We start from the raw sequence: 16,850 nt of genomic DNA on the forward strand, positions 1-16,850 counted from the left end.
TTCCTAACTTTTATTTTTATCTTTTTAGTCATATAAAATAAAAAGAATTTCCAAAATACATTATTTTCTTTGACCTAATTGAAAAAAATACTTTAATGTTAGAAACACTTTTTACATTTCTTTTATGAATACCGCCCCAGTATCCAATCGTATTTGTATGGGTCAGCAATTAAGGTTCAATTTACATCGTTCCAGGTGCTGTACAATTTTACGTTGTATTTTGCAACGGTTGTCAATAAATGTAAATTTTACGAAAATGACGTTCTCATTGAAACCGCTGTCATTAAACGTTGCTTTGATTTCCACACATATTTAGTCCCAATTGCACTCTCTGTATATCAGTTCGTTTTAATTATATATCTGAACAGCTTCAGCAAAGACGACAACAACTACTACTACTACCACTACCACTTCCACAACTACTTCTACTGCTGATGCATCATTTACGTCCAAAGTTACATCATGTGCGTCTTCAACAGATTGTACAGCTATAACGAATTCGGACTGCATCGATGGTACGTGCCAGTGTACAGACTGGTTTCGATATGACCCGGGGTCGAACATTTGCACTACAGGTACGTTATGGATTATCTTCAAATGCTCAGGCATGTACGAATGAAGAACTTTCCGTGGAAACAAATGTGGCGAGTTAACATTTCACTCCCGTCTCTCTCGTACATTCTGTAGGTCCTGCCACCCTTTATATTTCACCTTGTAGGGTTTACGTTTGTTATTGGTCGGATCGTCATTCCTAAAAACGTCCCGGTCTTATCAAATGTAAATAAACGCTTATGAGTACTTTTCTGTGGTATTATTTACGCAAGAAAAGTATCACTTGCAGCGATTTATAAATCCCTAAACTGGAACGAAATCTCAGAATGGAATTCCATGCTTACCTTATTCGCTTACTTAGATGTTGTCAAATACTTGTTAAAGTGCATCTTTAACGGACGTTGAGTGATATACAGCTATATTGGTTAATGTCTGTGTATCTTTAGACGTATTTTAGAAACTGGTATTTATTCTTTGAGTAGTCTGGGCGCAACTTCAGTTGAGAACACAGATGCCTAGTTTCAAATCAAGACCAAGGGCAGAGTGCGTAAGGTGAAGCATCTGAACCAGTAAATCTCCGTCTGTACGCGCTTATTTTAGTTTGTACATAATTTATTGATTTAAAACCAATAACGCTAATGTGTTTCACCCTCGTCCCGTTCCAATGGCAAGGTTACTTTGTTAAAGACGGCGGTAAATAGAACTCTATGAATTAGAAACTTATCGGTTCGAGGAACGACATCGTGAATAATAAGATTATAAATTAATTATTTAAATCAAAAGTGAATGGTTTAGTAAACTGTATTTCAAAGATGCCGTACTAAGAGCAGCGTACGGCATATAATTAGTATATTGAATCAATTGTCAAAATGCTAAGCATTCTACATGTATCTTAATTATAGCACGTTGCACGAACACAGGATATTCCATAGCAAATTATCCTTTGAATAAAAAACAACAATACAAGTGGCAAGTTTTATTGACAGTTTGGGTACATGTCTGTCTTCCTGAAGGTAATAAGATACTTGTTTCCTTATACATGTCAATGTAAAACAAAACATAAACTGCGGGCTGGAACAAAATACGATTACTCGCGTCTCACGTCTATGACAACCATTCATTCCTTCATGTTCATGTTAAATGCAATTGATTAAAACAATAAAAAGTATGTCATGATATTCCTTAAACAATTCCCTTACTTTGAACTTTAACCCCATTTATAAATTCTCAATAGTCCAGAATTTGGCGAAATTTTATTTCAACAGAAAGTATATTAATCTCTAAGATATTCATATAATTTTTCTTCTGATTATGTATTGGACTTAATTTAAAATATACAATCAGTTATTTGTTTGCTTTACTCAGACGTTAACCGTATATTGACGTAGGGTTAACCTAAAAATTAAAGAGCTCATCCTGGAACAGTTCCGGGCACTTGGTATTAAATTATAACATACCTTTATGCATACAACATAGCAGATATTGTGTGCCCCCTGAAAAAATCACTTATTATCGTCATCGTAAGCTTAAAAAATGATAAAGCCTTAAGAAATTGGGTCATGATTAAAAATCGTAAACTATTATTGTGCAAAGTAACATAATTTTAAACAAAAAATTGTTTTGTTTCTAGTTTGTCCCTCTTTGTTTGGCAACACCTATACCCGGCGAGCAGGCAAGATCATGTGGACGAATATCATTATCCTAGATATAAGCCCAACGACCCTGGAGAATTGCTTCAATCAGTGTAACGCTAGTCCCTCTTGTACTGGCGTTAATTGGAGCGCGTCCACGCAACGATGTAGGTTGAAACAGGAAGTTCCGTCCTCCTACTATATGGGGTCGTCCGCCTGGGAGTGGTACACCCGAAACTGTGAATAATAGGTTCACAGAACTTGTCACACGGATGTATCCATGTGTTTGGTCATCCATATATTGCGCTATTGTGTCGCACGCATTTTGGGAAAAAAGTTAATATAGATATAAAAATAATTATGTTACAATGTTTTGCACGCTTGATTTTTGTATTTTTTTGTTGTAAATGTAATGATCATGACTTGACGGGATGTTTTTCGGCTTTCGTTCATGAACAACCAATGACGATTCGTTTGACTCTGCTGCTCAAATGTACTGTGTCTTACATGTTGATTGGTCGTTACGGTCTAATATGGCCAATGGAAGAAACTCAACTAAAGTACGTGTATGATATCTCGGAATATTATAAGTTACGGGATTAGTAGGTGACCCGATATGGAATATACGGGGCAAAGGAAATCATATAAGGTGAGAGCGAAGCTCGAACACGAATATGGTTTCCTACGTATATCCCAAAGCGGGTCACCTACTTAACCCGTAACGTATAAATCACGTCGGCAACCTGATTACATGTTTAAATGTTTTATTTATACATCGGAATATTCATCGAAATTGGAAAAAGACGCCATTATGGTACGATATAAAATTGGTGACCCTATATGAAAAAAATATGGGATCACCGTGTAACCATTCCTGGACCGATGGCGTTGTGTTTATTTATGTTGGAGGCGCGATATATAGTAATGCTAGTAATTTGCTAGAATTATCTAAAGAATATTGTGGTCAAGATCTAAACATGTTTTATGAGACTGTTTTGTAACTGAATGTAATATTTTACTGAAAAATGATATTTAACAGAGGCAAATAAAGTAATTATGTCTTTGCCTTCAAATATGTCCATGCGTTTCACCGGTACGGGATGTTGCAGGAATTTGATATTAGGAAATGTGAGAAATTCAAGTAATTTATTGATGTTTTACTAGACTAGGAGTTGTATTGCGGAAATACTAGAAAATGCATTCTAATGAGTATACATTTCGAACTTCGATGACTATGATTCGGTATGAATGCTGATAGACCAAATTAACCATTTGGTACAGTAAATCACGCTTTGGGTCTAAAGAAGAAAGGACCCTTTACGGACACAGGAAGAACGTATGAACGGAAATGACCTGCAAAGTGCGCTTTATCATACAACTGCACATTTTGCTTTAAAAAATGTTATAATACTTAAAACAATTTATTTGTGGACATCTTTAAATTGTTATCATTATTAGTTATGATGTAGTTTTGTACATCGTTCAACAGAAATGTGCTAAGGTGAGGATATTTATCACGGAAGGATAGAATTACAAATGTCTTGTACCTGAAATGCTATAAATTATATCATTTGTGTAATTTTATTCATAACATACTTCGCAAAATGGAACAACCATCAGTTTTCAGAAAAAAAGATTTTTTATATATAAAGTAATATATTTAAATATATATACTAATATTATAATATTTATATTTAATATATTTAAACATGTAAATATTCGCGATGAATTATTAGATATTTTTGTAATTCAAATATAGCAATTTATTATTAAAATTATTGCGTAGCGTCAAAGTCGCATTTTGAAGATTAGATCTAATAAATTTCATGTCACCGTTTCAACGAATTTCCCGGTCACTCAAATGGATCTTCTAAGTATGAACATTGTAAAGCCAAGGGGCTGATATCACAACATCGTATGGTGGAGGTTCGGACACTGTATGGTAGGGCACTTGAACTGTTTGTCCACCATGGGAGGGTAAGACACATGTTTCGGGATAAGTTGGAGGTGGACCGTCAGGTTCGGACTGTGTTATATCACTCTGCAGTTGTTGTGTTGTATGACTGTCTGTATTTAACAGTGTTTGTCCGGTTTGCTGTGGTGTGGACGACTTACGAAATATTTTGCATCTTCGCCGGCAATATGCAAAAGAACAAATAATACTGCAGAAAATGACTGCCGTCATTGAAATGTATATTATTCTCGGTGTGTAAGTATTTGTAGATTTCCAGCCAACTGTTGATTCAGATAGATCTGAAAAAAGTTGTTTCAAATTGTATACAATTATTCATTGTGAAATCAAAAGTAATATTGATTGAAAAAGCTTCACTGGCTGCACGATCAGACAAATACGAACGATTCCTATTTAGTTGAAAGAATGCTCATATAGTCTGATACAGATAATTATTAATTAATAAATTAATTAATTTAATAACTTTTTGTAGGTTAAGAATCTCAAGCAAGTCAATGTATTTGGAATGGTAATAACAGTATCAGTTATGTAACAACTACAAGAACGAAATTAGAAGCATAAACCACGAGTTCACAAAAAGCGCACGGATTGAGGACAAACAGAATTAATTTTAGCTGACTTGCTAAGGATTTACCACGAGTCCAAGTAAGGCCTAATGCTCAGAGACAAACAGAACCAAGTTAAGCTGGCTGGCTAAGCATTTACCACGTGTAAACAACAGGCGCATGGATCGAGGACTACACGAACAAGCATAGTAGCCTAAGCACGTTTGAACAAAATCTGGTTTTGCAATAACAACGTGTCCACGAAAGGCGCATGGATCGAGGACTAAACGGATCAAGTATAGCTGACTTGCTTATCATTTACCAAGTATCCACAAACGGTACATGGATAGCAACTTTAGCATGAACTAGGCTTATACGGAAGGCTCATGGACCAAGGCAATACACGCACATCACGTGACAAATTTGATCTAAAAATAAAACAATACATTTGACTTGCCTACGCAAGAGTAATTTCCTTCATCAATGCTAAGAGTACACTTTACTTTTATAAATTAAAGATAATACATGACCTCTATAGGTGTGTTCTAACCTGTAGCGATAGATGTCCTAGTGTTAATGGTGTAGTTGTTAAGATAGCTGTTAAATACAATCTAGTTAAAAAAGAAACAAAGAAATATAGATACATGGAAATAAACGGTCGGTATTAGGTCCTTTGAAAAACCTTGCTATACGGTCATAAAACTGTTTCAGCCTAAAGTCGTTTAACAATAATCAGCTGCAAATTGAATCGAATATTTATTGTGAAATAAAAAGGATGAGATTTATATATGATTTACTGTCCGCACGATAAGACATAATAAGGTTGATCGTTTTTATTTCTGCGCAATTATTATGCATAGTGATCAATAAATTATTCCTCATTAGCCCAAGTAAAGAATCTCAAATAAATGAGCCTTATTTGAGGGGAATTTACACTATCAGTAATGTAAGAGCTACTAGAATCATCTTCGTAGCCTATGCATAAATCATGTGTTCACAAAAGGCACACGGTTCGAGACCTTCTATGAGAAGTCCAGGCAGCTTAATCATTGGCATTTTGTCCACGAGATGTGCATGGATTGAGGTCAATCACGAATAAGCATAGGAGTGTAAGCATTAACCATTTATCAACGAAAAGCACACGGATTGAGGACTAACAGTAATTGCCATAGCATTATAAGCATTTACAACATATCCGCGAAAAGCACACAGTTCGAGACCTTCCAGGAACAATCCTAGCATCTTAAGTGTTAAACACGTTTCCATGAAATGCGCATGAATAGAGGCTTTTCCGAAATATGAATAGCACTATAATTATTAACCAGGCATCTGCGAAAGGTGCACAGATCATTTAGCAATAGCTGTCTATGACATTTACCAATTGTCTGCAAAGGTACAAGAATCGGTGCATTAAGGGTTCAGTTTTAGCAGCCTGATCACCAAGCATGTGTCAATAAAGGGCACACGGTGATAGGCCTAGCAGCTTTATCATTGACCACGTGTCAACAGAAATGAATACGGATCGAGACCTGCCATGTTCTTACCCCAGTGTGTGTATACCACGTGATTTATTACGTCATATATGCTACGTCAAAAAACAATATTTTGCTTAAAATGAAGACTTAAATCAACGATAACTTTTCTTTAAGTACACCATTTTAAATGAAACAAAGGGCAGTCTTAGCCGCGTAAAGAGCCACGCCTTCGATTTATTTCTAGAGTTCGATAATGATTAGTTTTATCAAACACTTCGACAAACCTGTTTCCAAAATAATGTTTTGACAGTGCTCCGTCAGACGGCCGTATTGCAAACAAAAATAATTGTCGAGGTGTTTTAAGAAACTACACTCTCAATCAAACTCTGGTAAAATACCAAAGGCGGGGCTCTGTAAGCGGGATAGACTGCGCTATAGTTCCTTTAAAATGGTGAAGAAATAGGAAAGTTATCTTTGTTTAAAGTCTTAATTCGAGGCAAAATATTTCCTTCCGACGTAGCATTTATGACGCAATTAATCAAGTGGTATACACACACTGCACCCTACAGATCTTACTATTAACCATGTGTTTACTGATCGAGATCACACAGGATAAACGAATAGAAGACCATATAGTAATCATGTGACCACGAATGTTTTGCTGATGAATACTTTTTATACAAGAAACATCACATGACAATTTGAATCTATGAGTAAAACAGTACATTTCTATGATTTATACCAGTGTTATCTATAATACTGACAAATATTAAAAAATAGAGAAGGGACCTTTATAATTTTAGTCTTACCTGTAGCGATATGTGCCATAAACGGTGTAGTTGTACGGAAGGCTGTAATAGGTATGAACATAATTAAAAAAATATAAATGATACAATCCAGTAAATATTTCTTTCGTAAGATTTGCTAAGCCCTAAGTGATACCATTACATGCATGAATGAATGGAGATCTGTGTTATACTAGATAAATAATGACTAAATGACTATAGACCCTCTTTCTTTTGCATTGTTGAATACCGCTGAAGATATACACACGGTAACAAGCATGGACGTCGAAGGCTTGTTCAACAGCAATATCATCTACCAAGAGTTTGTTTAGGTCATATTCCGTGGTCAATGTTCTTTTGGCTTCAAATATCAACCAAGCTGGTTGACGTATTCCGAAGAAGCAAAGAGACAGATGTATCCACTTATTATATTCACTTCCATAAGAACTCCAGTACTGCTCTTCATAACTTGCTGTATTCAGGTACATCTTAATACCTCCTGAAAAACATGTTTAAACATTTGTGCCATTATTAAAAGTTTGTTTTCTTATCGGACACGATGGGTATGTACATAAAAACAAAAAAGAAATACAAGACTGATCAAATCATCGTAATTATCATTCTATTATTATTATTATTATTATTATTATTATTATTATTATTATTATTATTATTATTATTATTATTATTAATATTTTAACTATATATAGTCATATACTACGAGTCATACCAGCACCAGTGATAATAAAAAATCGAAATGAGATAACAGCAGAAGTAAGGTTCAGAGGAAGCCTCAACAGTGCTCTGCGTTCTACCACCTCCAGTCCAAGTCCGATATGCGCACAACTTACTGGAAAATAAGTAACTGCTATTTGAGATGTATTCACAGTACAAAGGACTATCATAGGCAGGACATGTATATTTGCATGTATAACACTATAGTTTGGAGTCTAAAGACAATTAAATAACAAATGTGTGTCTTATGTTATGAGGGTCGTTTACGCAACACAATTGAATTTGACCCCAAGCTATATACCAAGATTCATACATCAAACACTTACCCATATAAACGTTCGAAAACAAAAGCGATTACTTAAATTCATGTAGCAAAAGTTATTCAGACCGAGTTAAATGTTTTTATGACTCAATACTGTACCTGTTAAGGAAGGAATTGCGGTATCGATGGCATTATCAGGGTATGAACACGTACTTCAACCAGCCCAACTACGTTCAGACACGACCAAATGCGCGTTTTCTGCAAGCGATTTATACCGGTAGCTGCTGCTACCGCGTTAAACTTTCGAAAAAAATGCATGCGACATGTAGACGCGATGCGGCTTACCGCGATATGCAGGCATTTTAACAGGTGCGTTGGAACAAAAAGAAGAGTACATATATGTTTAACCGTGCTCACAGAATGGATTTAACTCGATTGCGAAGGTAAACAGTTTCATTTTCCAAAACTTGATAATTATGTCGCTGGAACGTTTAGTGTTTATATGTTGGAACTAAAATATGCATGCGAAAGGGATTTCACGCCTTAACAAAGAGTTGGTACCAGAAACTCCATTCGTTTTCATGCGTTTTTCACGCGTCCTTGTTGGAAGAACAGAGATTATTGTACGTTTTTGGAAAGTGTCAAAATTACTAAAACGAAAATGAATTTAGTTTCCTTTTAAAAGGTTGGCACGTGCAAAATATTTGTTTAAATGTGATTTGTTCGAATAGTACACGTATAACAATGAAGAATCGAGTGATTCCAACTTGTCAGGTGTTTTCTCAGAGTAGGGGTCATGCTACTATCATGTTGATACTACTTGTAGTCACAGGAATCGATAAACCCGAGCAATGAAAGAGTCGGCATGTCTAAGTGTATAAGTTGTTGTAGAGGTATTTAGAGAGCCATGATTTATCGCATATCTCGTACAATCGTTTACGTTGTTCAGAATAAATCAACCAACTTATTATCAATTGTGAATAATAGACCAGAGAAATATTGTATTTTCTTCATTCCTAAAAAGAACATATACAATTTAATTTAAAGACATCGCTCTCATATAATCTTAGGGCGCTGCTGACTCAATCCGAAGATGATGCGTTCATCGGATGAAACTCGCAATTGCCAAACGCATTTCATTTAAGGAATGGAAATTGAGTTGTAATAATAATTTAATGAAGCGTGAAATCAAACAATTAAAATACGCTTTTACTTAATCTACAAAAATCTGTGTTATATTCGGTTCGAGCAGAATTAGCATACATTTATATACTTCAGCTAATACCTTTGTTGTCTGTGATCTTGTGTGTCAAACGGTTACAGTCTCCAACACTCCAGTCGAAGCTATTAACTGTTTGAATATATCCCCAACCACATCTCTCCACTTCAAACGAGCACTGACCGGCTGAATAAAACGTATAAATACTATTAATACATATAGTTTATAAGTATTGAAGAATAAGATAACCGTTAATATTGTGATAGATTTGTTTCTTATAATTAGTCGTTGACTACACAATAGTAAAATAAACATCAATACAACATATTAAATCAGTAATTATACTCGCTGTAATTAGTTGTAAACTTTTTATTGGAATTACGAATATAATTAACCGAAACATTGCCGTACCTCAACTCAACCCTAAACTCGTTTTATTTACTTATTCAGGTTACAATGTATGCAACAAAATGAATAGGATATATTTAAAACGCAAGTTAAATGTTTGACAATCGGGTGTAGGAATTCGAAATAACTGATTAATAGTACGTAACATAATAACAGCTATACATGAACGTGTACACAAGCTTAGCAGGACCACTATTGTTTTATCCCGTCTACAAAATAGAACATTATCACACCGTGTCAACTATGTTATTCAGACAGCGGAATAAAAAACCAGGAGCTCTGTTTGGCTTTTGGGTTTTTTCGTGAAAACATACAAGTACAATGTAAATCAGAGTGATAGTAGTATTCAGATCGTAATCTGCATATCACACAAGTGAAGGTAATCATATATTAGGTAATATAAATTTTGTTACAGAAATAGGCAATTCATACATATTATAATGACACTGAAAGTCAATACGATATGGAGACGAATACCTTTCAAGGGTGAGTATCAATTAATAATTAGTGTAATAGATATATACTTGTATTAGCAAGACATTGCCGGAGGAGATCGGGGTGTTCGTGTTAGTATAACAATACTAGACATTTGGGTTAATAATCAGTTAAACATAGCAAATAAGGTTGCAGTTATAAATGATAAACGGCGAATGAGTAAACAAAGCGTACCGCCAGTGGAGATAGTATTTGTTCCTCGTCTTCTGTGTGTTAAGTGCGAATACATAAATGGGAAAAATTTGATGAATGAAAAAATATTTTGGTTGTAAATTTGGCCATCGGCGCATGAGAAAGCTAAGGATTAATATGAAGGGTTAGTTTTTTCTGTTTCTTTCAATTAGGTGTTGTGTTATTCGTATATTTTTTTATTTTTTGATATTAAGATATGATGCGAGGTATTGTTAAATTCGTTTGCATGATTTAAGTATTATTCGAATTCACCTACATACATTTTCGAGAGTGTCTTTATCTTTTCTTGTCAGAAATAGCTTATATTTCACAATATTAGGACGGTTAAAAATAGCGGTAGTGAGATGTATTTAATTCTTTGGTTTTTTTTATTTTTTTACAGACTAGTAGCGTTTGAAATTCATCGCCAATGGCTAATGAGCAGAAATCACACTTTCTTTAGTTATAGGCAATGGATGTGCTTTGCCATCTACCTGTTTCAACAGCTAGTTTGTGGTTTGTAGATCTGAACCTTAATAAAGAAAGAGCATCATTTATGTTCAAGATCTTTGGGCAGGGGGCTTGTTCAGTGTATATTTTGAATAGGTAAAAAAAATGCTTTTTTTGTATATGTTTGCATGCCAGGACTGTTTAAATTGGTCAATTTGCCAATCGACTTAAGGTTTAAAGATGCTTGTTGGGGTCAAACATTTGGTAGTCCTACATCGTTTAGTGACTTTAGTTGCGTATGTAGCATATAGTGATGACATGACGATATCAATTTTGGAGAGGTTTTTTTACCAAAATTTTATAATTTCGAAGCGTATAATTATATTTAAGTGGATTCTTACAAGTTCTGCGTAAAGAACATACATTGGTGTACTTCTCCTGTAGTGATTTTCCTAAAAAAGTCATTATGTCCTTTCTCAATGACATCAATATTTTAAAAACCCCAAATTTCCGATCCGTGTGTAAGTATTGGTAGAATAATGCTGTCAAAAAGTTTAATTGTAAGTCTATTCGAATATCAAGATTGTGTATTCTTAGTAATAGTAAGTGCATTGGTTTTTTGCTTGGTTAACTATATGTTGTCTTGCTGATTTAAAGCTTCCAGTACTAGAGAAAAGAGTTCCGAAATATGTATAGCTTTTAACAATTTCAATAATATCCTTATCTATTCTTAAACGGAATTCATCTGTTTTTCTGGCACCAAAAAATCTTTTTTTTAGTTTTGTAAATGTTTAGTTTCCATTGTTTGCAATATTTTTTGAAAAAATGAAGTGTATCTTGGAGGTCTTTTTCATTGCGACCAAAAAGGACTGTATCGTCAGCATATAGTAGAATTAGAGGGTTGAAGAAATTTGTCATCGTTTCACTCTCGATCTTCATGCCTGTGTTTGTGTTTGAGCGTATATATGGTTCGAGATCAATTAAGTATAGACTAAAAGCACTGGGGTTATTTTATTGCCTTGTTTGACTCCTCATGTACTTTTGAAATAACATGACTTTTTGTTTATCTTTACACATGTTTTGACGTTTTCATATATACACTTTATGGCTGTGAAAAAATCCCGTTAATCTTGTTAAATAGGAGTTTATGGTAGAGACCATCGTGCCAGATTGAGTCAAAGTCTTGAGAAAAATCTACAAATGCTATAAATAGCTTATATTTAGAGTCTCATGTAGGAAAATAAGGAAATTTAGAGTGAATATGTGATCAGTCTTGAAATTTGATTATCTAAAACCTGCTTGAGTTTCACGGAGATTATCCGGGTTTTTTTTATATCTGTTCAGTCTTTCATTTTAAACTGACGAGAATACTTTGCCGAGGCAGCTCAAGATACAGATTGGTCAATAATTAGCCGGGTCCTCGGTTGACCCTTTATTTTTGTATATAGGTCTAATAATACCTTTCTGCCAAGAATGTGGGATAGATAATTCCACTGTCAAAAACAGCATTGAATAGAGCTTCATTAATTGGTATCATAGTGTCTTTAGTAGATTCAACACACAACTACAATTTGATATCTTGATACAAACAAATTCACTGAAATATATTGGTACCCTCAAATAGCTTGTATCAATAAAAGCACAGGAAATGAAAATTATTTAGAGCCAAAGCATGTTGACACTAATGGTAGTAAAACCAAACATTTATCGTGATTCGTGTAGTTTTTTGTAGAAATCACGTAGTCTAACCACTTAACTATTGACGATTAAAGATGAAGAAGGTATTAAGAAACAATACAACAGCAAGTATTGTAATATTAATTTTTTTGGAATTACCTATTTTGTTGCAATATACTAGTCCCATTTAAAGTAAAACGACAATACATAATGATCTAGGGCTTACCGATAAACTATGATTTCAAACATCTATTTACGCTAATTAAGAAGTTCTGAACATATTTTTTTTGAAATTTACTTTAAATATGTTTGGTATATTTTCAAAGAAAGTATAACTCCAAAGATGTACAGGAATACTACAAAAGTAAAAATTTGGGAAAAGAAGACTTTGTTTTTTGATAAGCAATGTCCCACGCAATGTTTTTATATTTAGATTTTACATCGAATCTCAAGCCGGTTTTCGCAGTGGAATGAGCACTGCTGATAATATCTTCGTCTAACATGGTATTATTTACATATATTAAAAATCGGGGTATAAATCTGAATTGAAGCTTCATAGATTTAACAAAGATTTTGATTGTGTTGACGCAAAAGTCTTTATTCTAAACTGTTAAACATTGGTTTTCGCTATAAAATGATGTTCTTAAAAGTGTGTAATCAAGTGTTAAATCTAGTATTAGGTTCAACAACAAGTTAATCGACGAGTTTTCGTGCTTTTCAGGCGTTCGTCAAGGTTAATCGTTGTCTCCTTCCTTGTTTTCACAATGTTTCTCCGTGACATTGAAGAGCATTTAGTACTTAGGATTTAATGATATTGATATATACATGACACGTTTGTTTTATTATACGTTGACGACATTATGGTATTTTCTGAACCATGATTGGCTTGCAATACGTTTAGATATTTTATATTATTAATGTCGAAGATTGAAACTCAAAATAAATGTCCAGCAATCTAATATAATTGTTCTCAGAAAGGGTGGTATTTTGCCAAGGAGTCTACAGTTCACCTTCATTGGGGAACGTTTTGAGATAGTCAGGTCTCGTTTTGAGACAGTCAGGTCTCTGTCTTTTTAGGTGTTGTCTTTTCCTCGGGTGGTTCTTTTAATAATAGTAAAATAACTCTTGCACAAAGAGTTGTTTTTAAACTAAAAACATATTTATACAAGTTTCCTATTGTTAACATGAAACATCGCCTCGACATTGTTGAAAAGCTGATTTTACCCATTTTTAATTACTCCAGTGAAGTTTCGGGTGTTTATAAACCAAATAATATTGAACGTTATCTTACAGAGTATTGCAAGCGCATTCTTCTGGTAAGCATTGTTTTCAAATGATTCTGATTATGGTTACTCAGTAGATTAAAATGAGCTTACAAAAGATACAAATGTAAATCAAAATTGTAAAGTACTGGTTAAAGATTACAAGTAGTGAAAACTTGAAGTATTGTACAATTATTTACGAAAGTTTTAAAACTTATGTGGATCTGCTTCCACATTGCTTGTCGCGGGTTATATTAATTCAACATGTATTGTCATAATAAAGATTTTATTAGATATAGCTAGCGCATGGTGTTGGTAATGCACATGGTTTTGTTTGTGAATTTAAACAACGTTTGTGTAACACAAATGTACAGAAATGGAATGTCAAAATTGAAAATTCAACACAGCACTTTTTACATCTAGTGTTTCCTTCGGCTTTCAGCAAAGTCTAAAATGTAACCTATATACTAATTAAATTCATCAATGACTAAGTTTTTCTTTCCTTTCATAATCTGTCTATTGACACTGGTAGATGGCATCGTCCAAACTGTATCTCTCGTGAAGACAGGAAGTGTATAACATGAATTAGATGAATACCACTTAGTGATATAATGTAATTTATATACTGAACTTCGTAAAAGATGCATTGCTTAATATTACTGGCCCAAGCCCAATGATTAAATTTAACTCCTCGTAAATCACTTTTATTTGTCAGTTTGTTGTTATATTATGTATTGGAAAATCGAAACATTGATTTGTAAGTATGTATTGAAGGGTTGATATATATGTCTTTGAAATGTGTTTAATGTGTAAAAAGTTGACTTGTCTCAGATTCATAGATTGCACTATGTTTGCACTGTATATATGTGTACGTATATAAACACCTTCTACGTCTATAATGTGAACGCTTACCTTTCAAATTTATTTTATTGAAAATGTATTGTTCTAAAAGCTCGTATCTAAACAACAGAATCCTCAGATGTTCCACTTGCTATGTTATTTGCATATGTTTATTTGTTTATTTGTTTTTCTCATGGGCTATTTGGCTTAATAAACCTGTATTAAAAAAAGAACTTTCTAAACTATTTTCACCAAAAGCTCATAATCAAAGAAGGATGGAGCTTAGTGTTTGGCTCGAGTCCGCTATCGGCATTTTAAATACCGAGACACGCCACCAATTGAGCTAATTTGTCAACACAGACGGAATAACCTACCGATATATAAAACTCCAGTTCACTAAATATTTCATTGTTTCATAACTCTGTACGGAAAACATACACTAAAGTAGTTTACATCTAGACATTTATGGGAATGTAATGCTTTGTTTTAAACTATCGTTTAATACAATATAACCAAAATGTATGTCCTTACCTTTTACATTTTTTGTAAAGTTAAGTATCAGCACTATCCACACGGAATTCAAAATTTTTATATAAAACTTCATCATATTATTTAACTTGTGCTATAGAGTTTGAACACATGATAAGTAGAGTCCAACTACGGTAACAACCATATCTGACAAATGATAAAATGAAGATTCATATTTAAGGACTTTGAACAGTTCTTCCGGGTTATCGATTAAACAGGTCAGTTTTGCTTATCTCGTTTAAATACATGCCACATTGACACATACGAATTTCGGTTAGTTTGTATTCTCAATTTTTCCTATCTGATTAGGGCTTACGGGTTTACTTAAATCAACCATCTCACAGGACGACGATAACATTTTATCTCGTCTTGATCACTTCAAACGTGCCAGTGATTTGTATTATAATTCAGTGAATATTATTGCCTTGATCACTTCAATTCCGTGCCAGTTATTTGTATTATAATTCAGTGAATATTATTGCCTTGATCACTTCAATTCTGTGCCAGTAATTTGTATTATAATTCAGTGAATATTATTGCCTTGATCACTTCAATTCCGTGCCAGTTATTTGTATTATAATTCAGTAAATATTATTGCATTGATCACTTCAAATCCGTTCCAGTTATTTTTATAATGATTCAGTGAATATTATTTCGTTGATCACTTCTAATTCGTTCCTGCGAAAACATCTTTAAATGAGCATAAAACAAGGTATTTCTACCTTATAAAACTAAAGTAGACCACAGTAAATCTTTTACCATTCACCAATCATTTAATATTTTTGCGTTTTCTGCTATTTAATACTTAGTACACGGTTACATCTTGTTATGAATTAGTAATATTTCTCATAAACTCATTATTTAGTCAGAAGTTAAAGGTCAAAATTTATGTTTGTTATACATATGTATGTATCGATTTTGAATAAGAGTGTTACTTTAACTAATTAATAGTTTATGCAACTAAGTAGTAATCAACATAACTATGACAAGTTGTTTGCAGTAAACGACCCGTTCTCTCCCATGCAGCAACAGAATATATACCCGGTTTAGTGGCACTGGGCAAACGCCAATAACAAAGAACACAAAATCGCAAACAAGAAACATAGAAGAATAGCACAAAACCCCACAAACAGCACAGTGCATACATACTATATATATATATATATATATATATATATATATATATATATATATATATATATATATATATATATATATATATATATATATATATATATATATATATATATATATATATATATATATATATACAAATTAGGTATGTTTATCAAAAATTGTTAGGTACCGCCTTGGAACGGTCAGTAAAATGTAAATTTACTGGGGGTTCAAACCAGTTTCTGTGCACAAACCTCACTCGTATCCCAACAATCCTTAATAAAGATAAAACGCAAAAGGTAAATCTTATCAAAGTATGCAATAACTTGAGGAAACTTATCAATAAAACAAATAATAATAAACGTATAGGTAAACCCCAAGTACTTCATTGATTAGATATCCCAACTCTATCTGCAGACGGAGTGATACAATTCAGAGCACCTAATGCAAAAACTTTTCAAAGATACGATGCAGTCATTGTTAGAAACTATAAACATCCCACACAGTCTGCCTTATAAAATAAAACGTTTAAAACTGTGTGATCATAGAGTTTCATAATAAAAAGCATCATTGTAGTAAAACTGGGAACAAATAAGGAAAAAAAATTTAAAAATAAAAGCGACATGTATTCGCTAATCTTTCCTTCCAAATGATTTGAAAATGTACAATAGCGGTCACAGACAGCTATATCCCCCGCCTCATGGGGGCATTTTTTTTGTAACGAAAG

The 16,850-nt window shown here is 33.5% G+C and overlaps 1 protein-coding gene across 1 annotated transcript; it reads right to left on the minus strand.

Moving 5' to 3' along the window:
* Positions 1-2,253: 2,253 nt before the first annotated feature.
* On the minus strand, positions 2,254-15,095 carry LOC128238002 (uncharacterized). The gene is made up of 7 exons (XM_052953574.1): positions 15,011-15,095; positions 9,243-9,362; positions 7,691-7,810; positions 7,229-7,459; positions 6,985-7,026; positions 4,347-4,436; positions 2,254-2,420 (listed from the first exon to the last, which is right to left on the minus strand). Exons 1-7 carry the CDS (start codon positions 15,084-15,086, stop codon positions 2,254-2,256), a joined length of 846 nt encoding a protein of 281 aa, XP_052809534.1. The 5' UTR covers positions 15,087-15,095.
* Between the last annotated feature and the right edge of the window lie 1,755 nt (positions 15,096-16,850).

The sequence above is a fragment of the Mya arenaria genome, chromosome 6, assembly GCF_026914265.1.
Source record: "Mya arenaria isolate MELC-2E11 chromosome 6, ASM2691426v1".
In the NCBI taxonomy this organism is placed as follows: Eukaryota; Metazoa; Mollusca; class Bivalvia; order Myida; family Myidae; genus Mya; species Mya arenaria.

What these genes read in the sequence shown, in the direction of transcription:
- LOC128238002 (XM_052953574.1), bottom strand. Translation starts at nt 15,086, where the DNA reads ATGATGAAGTTTTATATAAAAATTTTGAATTCCGTGTGGATAGTGCTG. An exon ending in CTTTACAAAAAATGTAAAAG is followed by an intron (nt 9,363 to 15,010) that starts GTAAGGACATAC and finishes CGTTTTATTCAG; the next exon opens with CCGGTCAGTGCTCGTTTGAA. An exon ending in TTTTATTATCACTGGTGCTG is followed by an intron (nt 7,460 to 7,690) that starts GTATGACTCGTA and finishes CATGTTTTTCAG; the next exon opens with GAGGTATTAAGATGTACCTG.